The following is a 20,704-nucleotide window of genomic DNA, read 5'->3' on the forward strand; positions in this document are numbered from 1 at the left end:
TTTGTGGTTAAAAAGTGTATAAATGTTTAATCCTTTTTAGAAAATGACTGATCGTTTTGCTAGATAAGACCCTTAGTCCTTGGCTGGGATTGTGTAGAGCCCTTTGAAGCTGCATTGAAACGGCAATTTGGACCTTCAAACCCATTGATCCCCTTCGACTAAAGAAAGAAAGACATGAACATTTTGGATCCAGAATGAACTAATCCTTTAAACAGATAAAATGCTAAATAAGCAAACTGCAACTTTATTTGTGTCACAGACATTGACGAATGCCAGGATGACAGCGTGTGCATCCAGGGTCACTGTCAGAACACAGAGGGCTCATTTATCTGCAACTGTGAGCCTGGCTTTATGTTATCATCCACAGGAGACCAGTGTAACGGTACGAAAGTGCATGAGTGTGTAATACGTAATCATTTATTCATCTTAAGGGCATCTGGGATTGATTCAGTGTGCAATGTTGAAATATTCTGGTGTTTACAGATGTGGATGAGTGTTTGGAGTTACCTCAGACCTGTGATGGTGTGGGGCAGTGCGTCAATATCTTGGGATCTTACCAGTGCAACTGCCCACAGGGATATAGACAAGTTAATGGCACCAGCTGCCACGGTGAGACAATCCATCGCACAAACACGCATACAAAGGCTGTGTTTTAGAATAACATAATATCATATTATCAAATGAACCCTGTTCAAAAGTTTACAATGATGCAACTCATATGCAACTAAAACAGAAGATTTAAAATCTCACTGATGCGGGATCAGGGTAAATTTAACTTATTTTGTCTTCTAGGAAACATGTAACTACTTTCTGTAGCATCTGAAGGGCAATACTAAACAAAAAAATATGATATTTAATAAAAATAATATATTCCATTCTGTTTAAAAGTTCTTAATGCATGGTTTTTCCTTCTGGAGCATCGGTGAGCATTTGAACCTTCTGTAATAGTTGCATATGAGTCCCTCAGTTGTCCTCAGTGTGAAAAGATGGATCTCAAAATCATACAGTCATTGTTGGAAAGGTTTGGTTCAAATACACAAAAATGCTGGAAAACCAAAGAATTTATGGAACCTGAATGATTTTTCTGAAGAACAGCAGGCAGCTTAACTGTTCAGGACAAACAAGGGACTTATGAACAACTAACTAACAAAAAAACAGCTGTGGATTATTCAGGTAACAACACAGTATTAAGAATCAAGGGGATGTAAACTTTTGAACAGGGTCATTTTTATAAATTCAACTATTATTTTCTTTCATGTAAAATATCTAATTAAGGTCAGTGCTGAATAAACAATAACATGCATTTTATATGATCCCTCTTATTTTGGTAAAATAATTAACATTTTGTAGATTCTGAAAGGGGGATGTAAACTTTTGACCTCAAATGACTGGTTTAAGCAGGTTTTTACAGTCATGCAGCACATTGCTTAGAATACTGTTACTGATTTCACTGACTTCATCTCTCAATTCTTGTAGATGTTGATGAGTGTGAGGACGAGACACAGCTGTGCGTCCCCAACGGAGAGTGTTTGAACACAGAGGGTTCGTTCCAGTGTGTGTGTGATGCCGGCTTTGTGTCTACCAGGGATCCACCAGGCTGTGAGGGTACGTACACACACATTCTCTCAGCGATGCATCCTGCTGTGGTTTGTCCTGATTCTCAGCGGTGTTGTGTTGATATTTATCTGATGTTTAGGCAAAATTAATCTGCTGTTTTGTTGAAAAGCCCCAGTCATTGGCAGCGCAAGAGAGAGCGAGAGAAAGAAAAGGATTGTGTGTCTAATGGGTTTCACATATGAGCCAATGTTATTTTTCCTCTGGTGGGACGTGTGTATGTGCTCCCGGGGCCCAGTGAGGTGCCAGAGTTGTTTTAAATGCCCCGTCCAGCAGTAAAATGGGGAGAAGGAAGCATTTGTGCTGAATGTCTAGACAAAGAGAAATATATTGCATAAAATGACCTACTCAAAACCAATGTGTGTGCGGGCTTTTTCAGATGTAGATGAGTGTGTGGATGGCGGCAGATGTGTAAATGGTACCTGTTCAAACACAGAGGGCTCGTATCGCTGCCACTGTGAAGCAGGCTACCGCCTGGAGCCAACCAATCAGACGTGCCAGGGTAAAAACATAGAATCCAAAATGATTTTCTATCACCCTCCACTCAGAAGCTCTGTGTTGATTGGTTTATTAGTGTGCTGATTGGTTGGTTGTGCTGTCTATCAGATATTGATGAGTGTGCTGACTTGGGGACGTCTATTTGTGGGGTTTGGGCATGTCAGAACACACCAGGCTCTTACCGATGTGAGGTGCCCTGCCCACCTGGCCTTTCCCGAGGTGAACACGGCGTCTGCATCGGTGAGCGCCCAAGGGCACCAGCTTTAGCCGTGATATTACCGCCTTTACTCCACCCAGCTCGCATTGTTGTACTGAACATCTCCATATCCTGGCTCTGGTCTTTGTCTCTTGTGGCTTAAACATCCGCTAATTAACACTGCAGATTGCAATTATGTTGTCAGACATACTCATACTCATTCCATCTTCATTCAGAGGCTGTTTTTGTTCACATACACACTACTGCTTGACAAGTTTGGGATCATAAAACTTTTATTCATAAACAATGCATTTAATTAATCAAAAGTGACAGTAAAGACATATTTAAAGTTACCAAAGTATTCTGTATCAATTAAGCAATGTTCAATAGTAGTGCAATTGAACTTTCTATTCCTCAAAGAAAGGAAAAAAACTGTACCATGGTTTCTACAAAACTGTTTCAACACTGATAATAATAAATGTTTCTTAAGCAGCAAATCAAAATATTAGAATGATTTCTGAAGGATCATGTGACACTGAAGACTGGAGTAATGATGCTGAAAATTCAGCATTGCATCACAGGAATGAATTACATAATATAATATATTGAAATATAAAACGGATATTAAACATAGTACTATTTTTGCTGTTTTTACTGGATCTTTGATCAAATAAATGCATCCTTGGTGTGCATAAGAGACTTCTTTCAAAACCTTTACAAAATCTTACTGATCCAAAACTTTTGAATAGTAGTGTATGTGATTTTTTTGATCTCTGCTGTTTTTTTTTTTTCATCCATTCATGTCTGCTCAGATCAGTGCACAAAGAGCTCTACCATCTCCTGCTTTCTGTCTTATTGTCTCTCCCTCTCTCGTTTTAGATGTGGATGAGTGTTCTCTGAATGAGAATACCTGTGGCAGTCATGGTGTTTGTCAGAATACAATAGGCTCCTTCAGCTGCCAGTGCGACCCGGGATTCAAGGACTCTCAGGATGGGCAGGGGTGTGTGGGTACGTTTTTTTTTTCCTTCCTAGTGTCTGTTATTTTCATTTCACAGTTTAAAAATAGACTCAAAATTGACAGTATTCAATGAATTATCACTATTAGAAACCTTACATAAACTAAAGTGACAGCTAAGGTGTTGTCATTGCTTCTTGTTAAAGGGATAGTTCATCCAAAAATCATTATTTACTCACATTCTTGTTGTTTAAAGGATTAGTTAACTACAGAATTAATATTTCCTGCTAATTTATTCACCCATATCCAAAATGTTTCTTTCTTTCTTTTCTTTAGTCGAATAGAAAAGCTTTTCTGAGGAAAACGTTCCAGGATTTTTCTCCATCTAGTGGACTTCAATGGGGATCAATGGGTTGAAGGTCCAAATTGCAGTTTCAGTGCAGCTTCAAAGGGCTCTACATGATCCCAGCTGAGGAATAAGGGTCTTATCTAGCAAAACGATTGGTCATTTTCTAAGAAAAATACTAATTTATATACTTTTTAACCACAAATACTTGCACTAGTTCAAATTCACGCATTACCTAGTCGCACTGCAAAGGGCACGCGTGACATAGGTGGAAATACGACCCAGTATTTGCAAAGCGAACGTGCAACGAAAGTCAAACACCCTTTACAAAAAAGGTAATACAACGACAATTTTCAAGTTGGAAGAGAAAATAAGATGGAGTTTTTGAACCAGAGTACTTTCTTTCCAACTTTGTGGTTATATATATATATATATATATAAAATTTTTGCTAGATAAGACTCTTATTCATTGGCTGGGATTATGTAGAGCCCTTTGTAGCTGCATTGAAAGTGCAATTTGGACCTTCAACCTGTTGATCCCCATTGAACTCTACTATAGGAGAAAAGTCCTGGAATGTTTTCCACTTAATTTCTTTTTGACTGAAGAAAGAAAAACATTTTCTTTTTTCCCATCAAACAGAAATATTTAACACTTCCACATCAGACCTGGTGCAGCATGTCTTCAAGTTTAAATGTGTGCAATACTGAATTACATTTAAGAGTTGCAAACGGAAAGCAAATAATAATGCGCAATAGACTTCAATTGTGGTCTGTTCCTCACACAATGCTAATGTGTGACTCAAAACTTATAAGTTGTGTGGAGTACATTTTTGAACAAGGACACAGGAATAAAAGGAACAAAACAGCGTTTTTAGACCAAGTCTTCAAAAAAAAAGTATTTAGTGTAACCATAACATGTCTAATCTCTATCTTGTCCACTTGGAGACAAAAAAATTAACTAATAGAGATGTGGTATGGTCTGTTTGTAAAGCTCTTGTGCTGACAGGCAGGTAAACCAGAGCTGGATTTGAAAGCGAGGCCAGCACTCTCTGAGATTTTTTGCCACTTCCTCTCAGACAACATAAAAAAGATGGCAGACACTTCGCTAGAGCCATGATTGATGTGAGTGTTTAGTTTCTTCCAGTCTGAGGGTGGACGGCACAGACCCCGGTAATGTTTAAAACACAGCGACTGGGGTGAAACACATCAGTGGCCCCCACATACACACATAGACACATTAATACACTGACACAGAGTCAAGTCCTATTAAAGTGATGGAGCCACATGTATTTATGTGGCCTGGTGTTTAGAGGTCTGGAGTTGGTGGCTGTTTTAAAATAACACAGTGTTCTTGTGCAGCCCACCCTTCTGAAAAAGAGTAGTAGTACTAGAAGTTTCAGTTTTATTATGAGTAGGGATGGGTGGTATGACAGTACATAATATGTGCAAAATTCTTTGGTTATGAATAATTATAAATTCAAGGATCATTAAATAAGATGAAAAGATGGATTATTTGAATCCATGAAATTATTCCACATTTATGTAATATCTAAAACATTATTTTTAATACAAATCACAATTTTAAAATTTAAGATGAATTTTCAGCAGTTATTACTTCAGTCTTTAGTGTCACATTATCAGACATCATTCTAATATGCTGATTTGGTGCTCAAGAACTATTTGTTTGTTGTGCTGCTTAATATTTTTGTGTGAACAAATTTTTTTTTTTTAGGATTAGTTGATGAATAAGTCACAGGTATTAAAAATTAAAAGTGAAAATCTTCTATAACATATAAATGTATTTACTGTCACCTTTGTAGAAAATCTACAATGATTAAATTATTAGATTTAAATCGCTCACCAACATAGTATAGGCCTATTGTTCTTCTGGTTTGTTCTCAGTTTGTGTTTAGTTTGAGGTAGGAATTTTCATAAATACACTAGCAAACAAACACACTCACTCTTAAAAACACACACACACTCTCTTACAGACTCTGAACAGAGGTTGTTTGTCTTGCCAGCTTATGTAACTGGCCACAAACAGTCTTCATCGTTTCTGGTTTCCCACGGCAATAACACACACTAACACAGACAAACACTAATACACACAGGACATGCATTCCTTTTTCTTCCCACTTCTATCTCTTTTTTTCTTTCTACCCTTATCCATTCATCCATTTCCCTCCTCTGTTTATCTCCTTACCACATCTCTTATATGCTTTCTCTTCCTCTCCTATCTCTTTCTCCTCCAATTTCCTGGAAAGACAATGATCTCAGGCCTAATGAAATGCTGCGTGAAACGGTTTCAGCAACAATAATTTTTTCTTTATACATTGAAAACGAAAATTGTGTAAATTATGTAACGCAACAAAATAACTTAGTTTCTTTTTTCTTTTTCTTTATGTTCTGTCCCATTAGTGACAGAAATAGTTGAGAAACAAGCTAGATTTGAACCTGCATTACCCATATGAGTATCTAAGTTTAATGTGTCTGTAGCTTGTACATCCACTAGGTCAGTTTTCCTTGCCCTGTGCAGTCAATGAACAAAAACAAATCGAAGATTAGATGTTATATGATCTGTAGACATTTCTAAAGATCAGTTTTAGCCCTTTCGTACCAGCCAGCTTCTCGGTGTGTCTTGAGCTACGTTTTAATGAAGCGAAAGGATAACATCTAATCCTTTCCAGAGACTTAACTCATCTTAAGTCCCTGCGTACTTGGAAAAAAAAAAAGCATTATGGATCAGTTTCTTGGTTCTGTTTGTTGCTTACAAAAAGTAAATTGCTTCTCACTCTATTGCCAAAATTTGTCAAAAACTTAATAGTGTGGTTTCTTCTCAAAAATTTTTTATAAATAAATGTACTTTTAATGTTTTAAATAATTATTTCATAGTTGATAGTGATTTGTTAATACATGTAATATTAACAAATCAGTTCAGGGGGTTCAGTGCTTTGATCAAGGGTCTCACCTCAGTTGTGGTATTGAGGATGAAGAAAGTCCTGGACAATCACAATCCCTACCTACAATCCCTGCCGGACCTGGGACTCGAACTTGCAACCTTTGGGTTACAAGTGCGACTTTCTAACCATTAGGCCACGACTGCCTCTAGCCATGGCTGCCCCTCATGGCTAAAGGGAATGTAAAAGAAAGATGAACAAAAATAGTCTTTTTATCTGATCACATTTATGCAAACGCACAGTTAAAAGGTTAGTTCACCCAAAAATGAAAATTAGCCCAAGGCATATTAGGTGTATATGAGTTCCTTCTTTCAGACGAATGCAATTGGAGTTGTATAAAAAATTGTTCTGGATCCTTCAAGCTTCATAATGTAATGTTTCTCTTCATCAGTCCAAAACAAGTCCAAATAAAGAGCATCCATCAATAATAAAAAGCACCTCACACTCCAGAGGGTGAATAAAGGCCTCCTGTAGCGAGTCGGTGCATTTTTGTAAGAAAATTATCCATAATTAAAATCCTCCCACATTTTTCTTTACAAATCCTTGTACTTCTAATTTGTGACAGTTGTTTTGATCTCTCCACTGCATGTCTGCGTTCGTCACTTCTGATCGGCGCATGTGCAACGTCAACGTCATACTACTGTAAGCGCAAGTTAGTGAACAGTGATTATTATGTTTGAAATATTTATATTTTTCTTACAAAAACACATTGATTAGCTACAGGAGGCCCTTATTCAGAGACACTTGAGGCACTTTTTATTTATAGGGTGGATGCACTTTATTGGACTTGTTTTGGACTGATAAAGAGAAACACCTGTCCATTGCATTATAAAGCTTGAAGGAGCTAGAACATTTTTTAATATAACTCAAGATTGCATTCGTCTGAAAGAAGGAAGTCGTATACACCTAGGATGCCTTGAGGATGAGTAAAACATGGGCTAATTATCATTTTTGGGTGAAGTAACTCTTTAAAGTAAAATTTGTGTTGTCATTGCACTGTATATTAAGCAGCAGTGCAGAAAGCACCCCAACTCTTTCGGGGGTAGAAAATGTTCCTGTGAAACGGTACTCTTAATCTGGAGTGCTTGGAAAAACCGCTAGTGTATATCAGCTCTTATGAGGTCGTATCTGTCTTTTACATTGTTCATCTGGCACTGACGTCCATTTCCAACTTTTTATCATTCCCTAGTGGTCCAGCACCCACGCTGCTGCTGGCTCCAGACGACCGTTTAACACTTCCAGGCTCATTGACGAGCTGGCCCACCATCACTGAGAGGGTCTGGAGTGTGTACGTGCGTGCGTCTGGCGGGATGGCTCTATTAGAGCATTCAGAGTCTATTGCACATAAAGGCTCTCCACACAAGTTGATTTATTGCATCCTTTTGTATATGGTGCTTTGAGATGATTGATAAAAGCAAGAGAATGAGAGTCACAGATGTGTGAAGCATTGAGAAGAAAAGAGAGAGAACAGAGTAGATGGGAGGAGAGAGCCTTGTTGCAGGAAGTAGACACTTGCATTATAGTGCTACTTTGGCCATCATAAATTCAAGCTGTCAGAGACGGTGGGCAGAAAAATGGGGCTGTTTTATTTACTGAAGTCAGCTGTGTGCACAGTTTGTCATTACTCTATGAGGTTCCCAAAAGCCACTGTTTTGATAAGGGAAATTAATGAAAACTGCAGAAGGCTCTTAACCAATCAGGACAAAGCTATAGACATGATAAAGTATGACTAGATAATGACCAGTGTTTCACAAGCTTTAGAGTTCATGAGTTCACATAAGTTTGTGGTTGTAAAAAGTCTGGTCAGAAATCTGGTGAAACTATGTCCTTCATGTTTCTTTAGAGGTTATAACATGGTTTGGTCAGTTACCCAGATGTGCAGCCATATTGGAGATACTCATATGTAAACAACAGCATGGATTGCACAGTTAATGTATTCCTGAATACATTGTTCTCTGATTTATTTATCTAAACCTTGGAAAAAAATGTTGTTGAAGCTACTAAATCATATAGAGAAGGACTTAGTTAGCAGGAAAGGGCACAATATTTTGACAAACTAAAGTTAATAGGTGGTAAAGGTAGATACGATTAGTATTAATTAAGATATTAGCCTAATATTTCATCTACCTGACTGGAAATGATAAGAACAAAAACAAATGTTGTCAAGATTCTTGCCCTGGAATTCCAGGTTCAGTTTGGCCAACCACAAATGCCTTTTGTTCCTCAGACAGTCTTTTGAACTCTTCTCCTTGATTTGTTATAACTTTTGGCAGTCTGTAGTACTCTAAATACAATGCATGATACTTATTTCAGAATACAATTTTCTCACTGTTTTTTTTTTTAACAAAGTGAGATTTGAGACAAATTATAAATAAAAGGTGCCCTTAAAAATGTCAAATAAAACTAAACTAAAATTTAAAAACAAATCCCAAATCAAATAAATAAATAATACAAATAAAATAAATCTCTTCATATAAACAAACATTTTCAATCACAAATTTCAATCACAATCCAAACAAAGATGCTGCATAAATGCAACATGAGCAGTTTTTCATGTAAATTAGATTGTATAATTTAAACATTTCAAGCAAAGCAGAATGGTCTGAATTTAGCATTGTCAAACTATACTACATAATGTATCTCAACGAAACAAAAACAGCAGACAGGCTGAATGAGAACGCAAATTCACTCTCTGACAGCAGGTGGCGCTTATGGAATGGCGGCAATACATTGTTTTCTTGGTTACCGCTGTAAACAAAGCTTATAAATACTAGTAAATACTACATTATTATGCATTACACAGAGGCAAGATGAAAAGAAAATACCATCTAAACTTTTCTGAAGACAATTGCGATTCGTTTAACATCTCAAACAACTTGAATCGTCCATAGACTTAAAACCATATGATGCCTTTTTGTGAGGAACCGATTAAAAGTTATTCACTGATCTTCCACTCCTTTGAGATGTTATCTCAAGAACCAATTGCGAATAGATTGAGTGAGTGAATTGAATCCAAGAAACCTGAATGAATCATTCTTTTGAACTGATGTTCTTTTTTAAATGAACCGGTTGAACTGGTTCATTTTTCAATTAAATCTTCTTTCTAAACTAGAAGCCTATTAGTGGTATTCAGAAATATTATTTAATTGACTGTACTGACACTATTGGATGAGAACTGAAGAACTGAATCAACCTTAAACTGACCTCAGCCAAACGATGACTCTTGTTTTGTTTTTTTTAGAGCTGGTTTACTACAGAAATATGTTTGCATCATTGAATAATTATTTTCCTGTTTATCCCTGTAAAGCTGCTTTGAAGCAATCTGTATTGTATAAAGCGCTATATAAATAAAGGTGACTTGACTTGACTTGACTTGGTAGAACAACAAATGATCTCATCCAACACAAAACTCCTGCAGTTCAGATTGCATCTTCAGCTCAATAACAAAACACATTTTTGCCTGCAGATGTGAACGAGTGCGAGCTGCTCGGTAACGTGTGCGGTGAGGCCACCTGTGAGAATCGTGAAGGCACCTTCCTGTGTTTGTGTCCTGATGAGATGCAAGAATTTGATCCAATGTCGGCCAAATGCTTCTCTACGCCACCAGGTAAAGTCGTAGCCTTCTGTAAACACCACAATGTGATCGACCAATTCATTATCCTACAGAAATCCCACAAACAGTGCCCTAATCCAAACCTACAAGCCACAGATTACCTTTTATCTGGACAGATGACCCCTGTCCTCCTTCTGCGTAACGTCTCGGCTTCACTGTTTACCTGAAACGATTCTGAAGCTCTTCACGTTTTAATCTCAGCCATGGAGATCCTCTAGTGCAACAGGACATTAACTTCAAATCATCAGAGTCCAGCTCTGAGTAGAACAGAGGGAGGCAAGCCGTGATGAATGGGGGTTGTAAACGATCTGGCAGGAGAGAAATGAGATTCAGTCTGAGGATTACAGAGGGACCAAAGCACCACGGGCCCCAAAGCACGTAAGAGCCAAGAAGAAGCTCCCACGCTAAGATAAAAAAGACCAGTGCGGAGAGATATACAAGAAGACCTATCAGAATGAGATAACTGCTTTTGAAAGTCTAGACAGATTTCCTGATTCTTTTATTGCTAGGTTTCAATTGTCCACTTTAGACATTCTACTATCTATAAGTCTCATTAGAGTATTAGTAGACTGTTAAGGTTAATAAAGTTGACATGTACTTCTTATTACTTCAGTCTGTAGAATGTGTGTTGGGGGCCATCGAAATAAAGTGTTAGCAGATATTAAAGAGATAGTTCACCCAAAAATAAAAATTATGTCATTAATTGCTCACCCTTATGTCGTTCCAAACCAGTAAGACCTTCGTTCATCTTCGAAACACAAATTTGAATATTTTGGATGAAATTCGAGAGCTTTCTGACCCCAGCAACTTATAGATAGCAACACAACTGACACATTCAAGGCCCAGAAGGGTAATAAGGACATTGTTAAAACAGTCCATGTGACATCGGTGGTTCAATCATAACGTTGAGAATACTTTTTGTGTGCAAAGAAAACAAAAATAACATTTCTGTTATTTTAATAGTTCTGGCAGGTCATGTTAATGAAGCTTGCATCTCAGCTGATCCATGTCTATCTATAGGAATAAGACACCTTCATATATAAGGTCCTTCATATTGCCTTCTCCATCCCCAGCTCCACCTCTCATATTTTCCGATGTCACATGGACTGTTTTAACAACGTCCTTATTACCCTTCTGGGCCTTGAATGTGTCAGTTGTGTTGCTGTCTATGCATGATCAGAAAGCTCTCAAATTTCATCCAAAATATTTAGAGCCCGAGCACTGCAGTGCGAGGACCCTATTGGAATTGCTCCGTTTATTATTTAATTTGTGTTTCGAAGATGAACGAAGCTCTTACTGGTTTAAAATTTCATAAGGTCGTTCATATTGTCAGCAGCTTTCAAGTTGATCAGTAGCTAATTACCCTTCTCCACCCCCAGCTCCACCTCTTGTCCAGTCAGTATCTAGCCTTCTGATTTTCGTTTGAATCAGACTGATTTTTAAAATTTGTACATTAAATTATTGAACATTAATGCTATCTGCAATACATTAATGTTGGTTCTGTTCTGTGCAGGGAGTTCTTGCCCAGAGCAGAACCATACAGCCAATCTAAACTGTATACTAATTGTCAAGCATCTTATTAAATGTTATTAAATGTATGCAATGTTAATAACATTGCTATCTATGCAGGGTCAGAAAGTTCTCAGATTTCATCAAAAATATTTTAGTTCTTTCAGTATTTTAAATATCTTACGGCTTTGGAACGACATGAGGGTGAGTAATTAATGACAGAATTTTCATTTCTGGGTGAACTATCTCTTTAAGGTTTAAGGATTGGCACTGGCTAGATTGAAATCAATTTGTTCCTCTAGTTCTGAAGAACATGGTGGAACTGGGAAATGAAAGAACAATGTTGATTGGATGTGTGTGTGTGTGTGTGTGTGTGTGTGGCTACACACCAGCTGTGCCTGGAAGATCAAGTAACAGGAAGCATTTTCTTAGATCTTAGCCAACTGTTTTAGTTAAGGATTTTTGTTCAAATCCACCCGTCTAATCCTCCTCCCCTCATAAAACCTCACTGTCTCCTGAGTTTAAACATTATTTTTTGGTTTTTACAAGAAATACCCCGGTATCTCTTACCAGAGCTGTAAATCATGCTTTTTACATATAAGTATGGTGGTAGAACAGCATAAAACTAGAATCGCAAAAGTTATGAATTATGAATATGAATTATGTGGAAATAATAAAAAAAAAAGCACTCAGTGACTGGAAAGCCAAGGCTGAACTGTAAAACTGCTCGCTGATGTCGTGCGCAGTTTCTGTTGTGTTCTTGACCTTGGTTCTTTAGGTGTTCTTCATTTCCCTAGTGCAATGAAATGTTACATTTATTCATTGACTTTTTTTCTGTTCATTCTGTTCCTTTGACAAATCATGATTGAAAATTCATAGCTGAATATTTTAAAATGATAAAGCAACTGGTCTGAGTTATCTGTGTTTTGTTGTTGTCTTGTACCTCACAGTCGAACAAGTGGAGAGGAAAGAGTGTTACTTCAACTTGAATGATGAGAACCTGTGTGATAAGGTGCTGGCCAGCAGCATGACTAAAGAGGAGTGCTGCTGTACACTGGGAGCCGGCTGGGGGGACAACTGTGAGGTCCATCCCTGCCCAATACCGGGAACAGGTACTCAGTTACAATCACACACAAAAGATCCAGTACGAACACATTTGTATAGATATGTGGCCCTAGACCACAAAACCAGTCATAAGGGTCTTTTTTTTAATTGAGATTTATACATCAGAACATTTATTAATGTGTGAAAATGCATGGTCATTTGAAAGTTGAATAAATAAACCTTCTATTAATGTATGATTTGTTGATGGGACAATATTTGGCCAAACTATTTGAAAATCTAAAATCTGAAGGGTGCAAAAAAAATCAAAATATTGCTAAGAACTATTGTATATTTACAGTAGGAAATTTACTAAATATCTTCTTGGAACATGATCATTACCTAATTTTTTGGCCAAAAAAGAAAAATCAATAACTTTGACCCATACAATGTATTTTTGGCTATTGCTACAAATATACCCGTGCTACTTAAGACTGCTTTTGTGGTCCAGGGTCACATATTAAAGGAGAAGTTCACTTCTAGAACAAAAATGTACAGATAATTTACTCACCCCCTTGTCATCCAAGATGTTCATGTCTTTCTTTCTTCAGTTGTAAAGAAATTATGTTTTTTGAGGAATACATTTCAGGATTTCTCTCCATATAATGGACTTCTATGGTGTCCCTGAGTTTGAACTTCCAAAATACAGTTAAAATGCAGCTTCAAAGGGCTGTAAACGATCGCAGCTGAGGAAGAAGGGTCTTATCTAGCGAAACAATTAGTTATTTTCTAAAAAGTTTTTCAAACTAACCTAACTGTCTTGAACCGAAATACACAGAGCTGACGCAGAGCTAGACAAGATGAGCATTTGAGGTTAAAAAGTATATAAATTTTAATCATTTTTTTAGAAAATAACCAGTCGTTTCGCTAGATAAAACCCTTCTTCCTCGACTGGGTTTATTTAGAGGCTGCATTTAAACTGCATTTTGGAAGTTCAAACTCAGGGGCACCATAGAAGTCCACTATATGGAGAGAAATTCTGAAATGTTTTCCTCAAAAAACATAATTTCTTTAAGACTGAAGAAAGATAGGCATTAACATCTTGGATAACAAGGGGGTGAGTAAATTATCTGTAAATTTTTGTTCTGGAAGTAAATTTCTCCTTTAAGACAGCGTGAATCATTTATTCAGTGTGTTTAACTTGAGGATAGTGAATGAATCATTCTTTAGAGACGATTCTTTGCAGTGAATCAGCTGACCTGGTTTATTTCAGGTAAACTATTACTTTTAAACTTCAAGCAGAATAGATTTTTCTGTTTTAAAACTTTTTGAAAAAATACAATGGTGGTGAACTTTAAAAGATAAGCCCAAATTTTCAACTCAAAGTAGAACTTATTTAGGCAGCATGCATCAAGTCAGTGAGTTAAACTTGAGGATAGTGAATTATTCGTTCTTTTAAAGTGATTTCTCGCAGTGAATCAATTTTCCTGGTTCATTTAAGGTAAACTATTCATTTTAAAGTTTTTTTGTTGGGGAACTTAAAAAAAGATAAGCCCAAATTAGAGAAATTCATCTCAAAGTAGAAAAAAGTAATTAAAGAGACACAGAAAATGTTTAAAGCCATTATCATTTAAGCCTGTAATGATTCCCACAACATTTTTACTTCAAATCTCCTTACAAATTTGTTAAAAAGGACATGTCCTGAAGGGAAGTCCACATGTTGTTGCACTTTAGTGCTTATAAATCTGTCTCTGCTCATTTTTAATGTCTGACAGGCAGATCAGATAGGACTGTAGATTGTGGTAAGGTTAAATGGAAAACAATATCCATCTTTCGGCAAATGATGCCTGACGAAGGGTGTTCAATACATGTAAAAGCTTGTCTGTGCTATCATGACCTAAATGACTGAGAATCTTCTATTCTCAGTTCTCAGACAAGCCAATTATATTATTAAATCATGTCTGGACTTCAATAAGATAATAGGCAATGACTCTCATTTTTGTTTTGCTTTACTAGCTCATCAACTATCTTCAACTAATATGCAATAATCACCATTCTTAAAATAAATACAGACAGTAAAATAAGACATTTTCTTTTATTAACTCCTGACTTTCTCCCATGCAGATCAGTTCTCACAGATGTGTCCGGCAGGCCGGGGTTACATTCCTCCTGAGGATCCTGCGATTCCTACAACCAGCTCACCAGAAAGCTTTAAAGGTATTTGTGTGCCCATGTAATTTTAAGGAGATAGTTCACCCAAAAATGAAAAATCTGTCCTTAAATAAAGTTGCATTTTTGAGAAATAAAGTTGTAATTCTGAGAAATAAACTCACAATTCTGAGAAAAAAGTCGCAATTCTGAGAAATAAATTCGCATTTCTGAAAAATAGTCGCATTTCTGATAAGTAAAATCACAATTCTGAGAAATTAAGTCGCATTTCTGAAAAACAGTCGCATTTCTGATAAGTAAAATCACAATTCTGAGAAATTAAGTCGCATTTCTGACAATTAATGTCAGAATTCTGAGGAATAAATTCACATTTCTGAAATCAGGTTAAAATTGCAAGATATAAAGTCGCAGTTCTGAGACAAGTGCACAATTCTGAGAAAGTCGCATTTCTGAGAAATAAAGTCACATTTTTGAAAAATAAAGTTGCAGTTCTGAGAAATAAACAAATTTCTGAGAAATAGTCGCAATTCTGAGCTTATAAACTTTAATATTAAGAAATTAAGTTAGAATTGTAAGATATAAATTCACAATTCTAAAAATAGTGTCGCAAATTCTGAGAAATAGAGTCGGAATTCTGAGGAATAAAATTCCCATGTCTAAGAAATAAAGTTGCATTTCTGAGGAATAAAGTCTAATTTCTAAGAAATAAAGTCACTTTTTTGAAAAAATAAAGTCGTAATTCTGAGTCGCAATTTACTCACCCTCATGTTGTTCCAAAACGTGTATGACTGACTGACCTCTGTGGAACACATAAGAAGGTTTTTGCCCATACAGTGAAAGCCAATGGAATCCAAAACAACACTAAACCCCAATGACTTTCATTGTAGGATGACATTGATTCAAATGGTGACATTGATTTCTCCTTTGGATGAACTGTTCCTTTAATATCTGGTTGTTTACGTGAGCTTTTGTGCAGTTTTGTGCTTATATGGTTTTATGTTTAAGCATTGATGTGCCTTGCACTTTTCCCCTCCTGTTTAATGCACATATTTTTGACTTCGTAATGTGTGGAAGCAGCCGCAGACATCGCTTAGCATCTGACCTACATACAGTATGCTGAAACGCACACACTCAGCAGCCTGCTTCCCAGTGTGGGGAAACCTCAGTCACAGGGCCAGTCTAATGCACTGATTTAATTTATGAATGCAGCGAGAGTGTGGTTTCTCTTTGGCTGGTGGCAGCACGAGTGAATGCGATGCGGTCGGGATGTGTGTGCGTGTCGGCGTATGTTTAAATGGAATGCTTATGGATGGTAAGGACATTTCCTCCCTGCCAGTCTCCAGTCAAATGACATTTCTGCATGTAGCAGATACCCAAATAAGAACACTAATTAGAGCTATCCATCCAGATGCATGCTAATCTGTAGATGAGGTGTTGAAAATCATTTATGAAATAATAACAATTTGTTGATGTTTGTGATTCACAGATGCAGATGAATGCAAGCTTTTTGAAAATGAGATCTGCAAAGATGGCTTTTGTCTTAATACCCCCGGCGGGTATGAGTGTTACTGCAAGACCGGACTCTACTATGATGAGAGCAAACTACAGTGTGTGGGTAAGGTCCAAAATCACAATCTGCATGTAATCCCCGAACAACTGTGGATTACTATGTCTCATCTGTCTTTTTTCTCAAAGGGAGAGTTCATGGCAATTACCTCATGTTGTTCCAAAGTCTTCTGCAAAGCACAAAAAAAAGTTATTTTGACAAACAAAACCTTCAAAAAGAGTGGTGATGTCATCCTCTGAACTTTCGAAGTTGACTGTTAACTTTAAGGGATAGTTCACCCTCATGTCATCCCAAACCCCTAAGACCTTTGTTCATTTTCGGAACACAAATTAAGATATTTTTGATGAAATTTGAGTTTTCTGAAATTATTCATACCCCTGGCAAATTCTGACTTAAAGTTACTGTTATTCAACCATTTTTTTTTTTAACAGAAAGGACACAGGCTTCTTCCAAAACATAATACGATGATATACAAGAGGCATCATTGTGGAAAAATATTTTCCAGCTTTTATTTACATTTGAACAAAAAGTGGCATGTCCAAAATTTTTCATACCCTTTGCAAACTGTCACAATCTATGGGGAAATCCAAAGTTCTATACCATTCCAGATAGTCCAGTCTGTTCTAAAGCATCCTAATTACCCTGATTCATTGGGAACAGCTGTTTTAATCAACTCAACAGGTGAAAAACAGAAGCTCTCTGCTGTTGGTTTGTGGACAGTCATGGCTAAGACAAAGGAGCTCACTGAGGACCTGTGGCTTTGCATTGTGGCTGCTCACAAGTCAGGAGAGGGCTATAAGACCATATCTAATGTTTTGAAGTTCCAGTGGCTACAGTGCAAAGTATTATTAAAAAATACAAGACGTTCTGCACTGTGAAAAATCTCAAAGGACGTGGTCGGAAGCCAAAAGTGACACCTGTGCTGGCCAGGAGGATAGTGAGAGAGGTAAAAAAGAATCCAAGGATCACCACCAAGGCCATCCTGATAAATCTAGGCTCTGCTGGTGGCAACATCTCAAGGCAGACAGTCCAATGGACACTGTACACCGCTGGGTTCCACGGACGCAGACCAAGGAGGACGCCACTTCTCCAGATAAGATACAAAATCCCACTTGTCCTTTGCAAATGCTGATCTTGACAAAGAAGAAGACTTCTGGTCTTCTGTTTTATGGTCAGATGAAACAAAAATGGAATTGTTTGGCCACAATGATGTAGCCTTCATTTGGCGTAAAAAAGAAGCAGCCTTCAACCCTAAGAACACCATCCCCTATTCTCAAACATGGTGGTGGGAACCTAATGTTTTGGGGGTGTTTTTCAGCCGGTGGACCAGAGAACCTAATCACAGTAAACAGCACCATGAAAAAGGAGCAATACATCAAAATTCTCAACAACAACATCAGGCAGTCTGCAGAGAAACTTGGCCTTGGGCACCAGTGGACATTGCAGCATGACAACGACCCAAAACACACAGCAAAAGTGGTGAAGAAATGGTTAGCAGACAAAAAACTGACTTAAATCCAATTGAGAATCTGTGGAGGGAGCTAAAGATCAGGGTGATGGCAAGGAGACCCTCCAACCTGCTCATTACTAAAGATGAATGGGCAAAAATACCAGTGGAGACATGCAAAAAGCTGGTCAGCAATTATAGGAAGCGTTTGATTGCTGTAATAGCCAAAAAAGGCTTTTCTATTGATTATTGAGAAGGGTATGAATAATTTTGGACATGCCACTTTTTGTTCAAATGTAAATAAAAGATGAGTAATAATTTTTTCCACAGTGACGCCTCTTGTACATCGTCTTATTATCTTGTGGGATATGTCTATGACATTTCTAATCAAAAAAACTTGCTGGTTGAATGAAAGTAACTTTAAGTCAGAATTTGCCAGGGGTATCAATAATTTTGTGCTTGACTGTACATTATTCCAAATGTTTCAAAGAATGTTGAAATCCAGAGAAATTAGCAATTTTAATTAGTCTAATGAACTGTGTTATTGCGTTGCCTGCCGAAGACATCATACTCCCTCGAATTTCCTGTTTTATTTTGTAGAAAACATGGAAACCCCAAAGACAATTTAATTTGTTATGCATTTTATTAGACAGGTAATGAATGCGTAGCATTATAACATAACTTTCAACACACTCTACATATCTAGTATGATAAAACAGCACTGCTTTTTCCTACATACGCATGACTGGAAAAAGCAGAAGCGGATGCCTATGGCATAATAAAAGCTCTGCTTCTTTTGAGCCAAGTGTCGCGCTCATCCTTCATTAGCAATTGCTTTAGCATCCTCGTTTTGCTTCCACGACTTTCAGCCTCATCCTGCTTCATACTACAGTGACCTTAATAAGTCTTTAATACATGAGCTCATCCATGGACACGATTTCTGCCCGAGTCTAGGTGAATTACTACGCTTTTGTTTCTATGTTTGTTTTAAATATGTGCCCTCTAGTGGCGAAAACGTACATATTGTGCCTTTAAAATAGTCCATGTGACATCAGTGGTTCAACCATAATGTTATAAGGCTATGAGAATACCTTTTGTGAGCAAAGAAAACAAAAATATCAACTCATGTGTCAGTCTTTGCTACACATTCACAAGAGTACCACAGAAATTGTTGAATAAAGTAGTTATTTTTGTTTTCTTTGTGCCAAAAAAGTATTCTCATAGCTTTATAACATTACAAAGTTACTTGAAAGTGTTTTATTTTAGTCTACGTATTCTTAGAAAGGTTAGAAAGTCATCTTAGATGAGTTTGCTATTTATAACATGCTGCTTAAGCCGTTTATTGCTTGTGATGTTTGGCCTTGAATTGTCACTGTGTTCTTTTGTTGGTTCGGAATGACGGCTCGTATGTGTTTTTGTGTGGGTGCATGTGAGTTTACATGCTGAATAGATAGCGTGTGTAAGTGTTGGCCTAGTTTGGCTCACCGTAACGCCAACACATTTAAATTGGATTTAAATTTAAGTTTTAAACCTGCTGCAGCTGCCGGTTTGTGGTTTGCGGCGACATTATGAGTGCAGCATGATAGCAGGTTATATGTGTTTGTAAGCTTGGGTCAAAGGGCTACATCTTGCGACCGGTCAGGGCGGCACAGCCGTTACGATCCAGGCCGCAGCTCCATGGTGCACCGCAGGCTGTCTGCCTGCCTAAACACACATACACACACTCACACAAACCACAGACCCACAGCAATGGAGTCTCGCCCGGCCGCACTGCCTTAAAGCTGCCACACCCCTGACTGCCTTACACACACATATTCAGCGTAGCCACAATCATTTGATTTCCTACACCCACACTGACACACACACATATGAGCTCCCACTCACTCTCCGAACTCAACCATGCATTTTCACACAAACAAACACACACACATACAAATATCTCTCTTGTTTCTGCATGTGTCAGTCTTTTTGACACCAGGTCAATGGGTGCAGGTTCTGGAGGAGGCCACAAACTTTACATACACTCTGTGGGCTCATCTGGTTTTATGTAAACAAACACACTAAGTGTGTTTAAAGAGAAATTTATTTCCAAAAATGAAAATTACCCCATGATTTACTCAGCCTCAAGCCATCCTAGGTGTGTATGACTTTCTTCTTTCAGATAAATATAATCGGAGTTACACTAAAAGATGTCTTGACTCATCCAAGCTTTATAAAGGAAGTAAATGGCTGTTGATTTTTTGAAGTCCAATAAAGTTCATCTATTCATTGTAAAAAGTGCTCTACATGTCTCTAGGGGGTTAATAAAGGCCTTCTGAAAAGCTTTTCTTCGATGCATTAAAGAATGATATCCATATTTAAAACTTTCTAAACTGTAGTCTCTAGCTTCCGTTAACTTTTGTATGTGCGTTCACGTACATTTTTCTTTACAATTCCTCATTTTGTACAGTATTTCTAATTCATGAGCAGTGTTTTGCTTTGCTGTCTTCTCTGCGCTTCCGCTTTCATCACTGCGTTTGACATTCAGTGGAAAGATAGTCAGCTTAAGCTGGAGATTTTGGTTTATAAAGTTTTAAATATGGATATTTTTCTTACACAATCACATCGATTTACTTCAGAAGGCTTTTATTAACCCCACAGAGCTGTGTGGAGTACTTTTTATGATGGATGAATAAGCTTTATTGGACTTCAAAATCTCAGCAGCCATTCACTGCTATTACAAAGCTTGGAAAAGCCAGAACATTTTTTTTATGTAACTCTATTCAGCTGTATTCAGCTGAAAGAAAAAAAGT

General features: G+C 37.4%; 1 protein-coding gene across 5 annotated transcripts in view; it reads left to right on the forward strand.

Annotated features, from left to right (window-relative positions):
- ltbp1 (latent transforming growth factor beta binding protein 1) overlaps positions 1-20,704 on the forward strand; it is a 117,320-nt gene that overhangs the window by 89,211 nt on the left and 7,405 nt on the right. For 3 of the 5 annotated variants that reach the window (XM_073826461.1, XM_073826463.1, XM_073826462.1), the window contains 10 exons: positions 260-382; positions 484-609; positions 1,477-1,605; positions 1,994-2,116; positions 2,221-2,352; positions 3,188-3,316; positions 10,033-10,173; positions 12,639-12,800; positions 14,854-14,946; positions 16,385-16,513. In XM_073826461.1, the coding sequence (XP_073682562.1) occupies positions 260-382; positions 484-609; positions 1,477-1,605; positions 1,994-2,116; positions 2,221-2,352; positions 3,188-3,316; positions 10,033-10,173; positions 12,639-12,800; positions 14,854-14,946; positions 16,385-16,513 (1,287 nt within the window). The remainder of the gene's footprint in view (positions 1-259; positions 383-483; positions 610-1,476; positions 1,606-1,993; positions 2,117-2,220; positions 2,353-3,187; positions 3,317-10,032; positions 10,174-12,638; positions 12,801-14,853; positions 14,947-16,384; positions 16,514-20,704) is intronic. The other 2 variants (XM_073826465.1, XM_073826464.1) reach the window with 1 other exon arrangement.

This window comes from Garra rufa, chromosome 21, assembly GCF_049309525.1.
Source record: "Garra rufa chromosome 21, GarRuf1.0, whole genome shotgun sequence".
In the NCBI taxonomy this organism is placed as follows: Eukaryota; Metazoa; Chordata; class Actinopteri; order Cypriniformes; family Cyprinidae; genus Garra; species Garra rufa.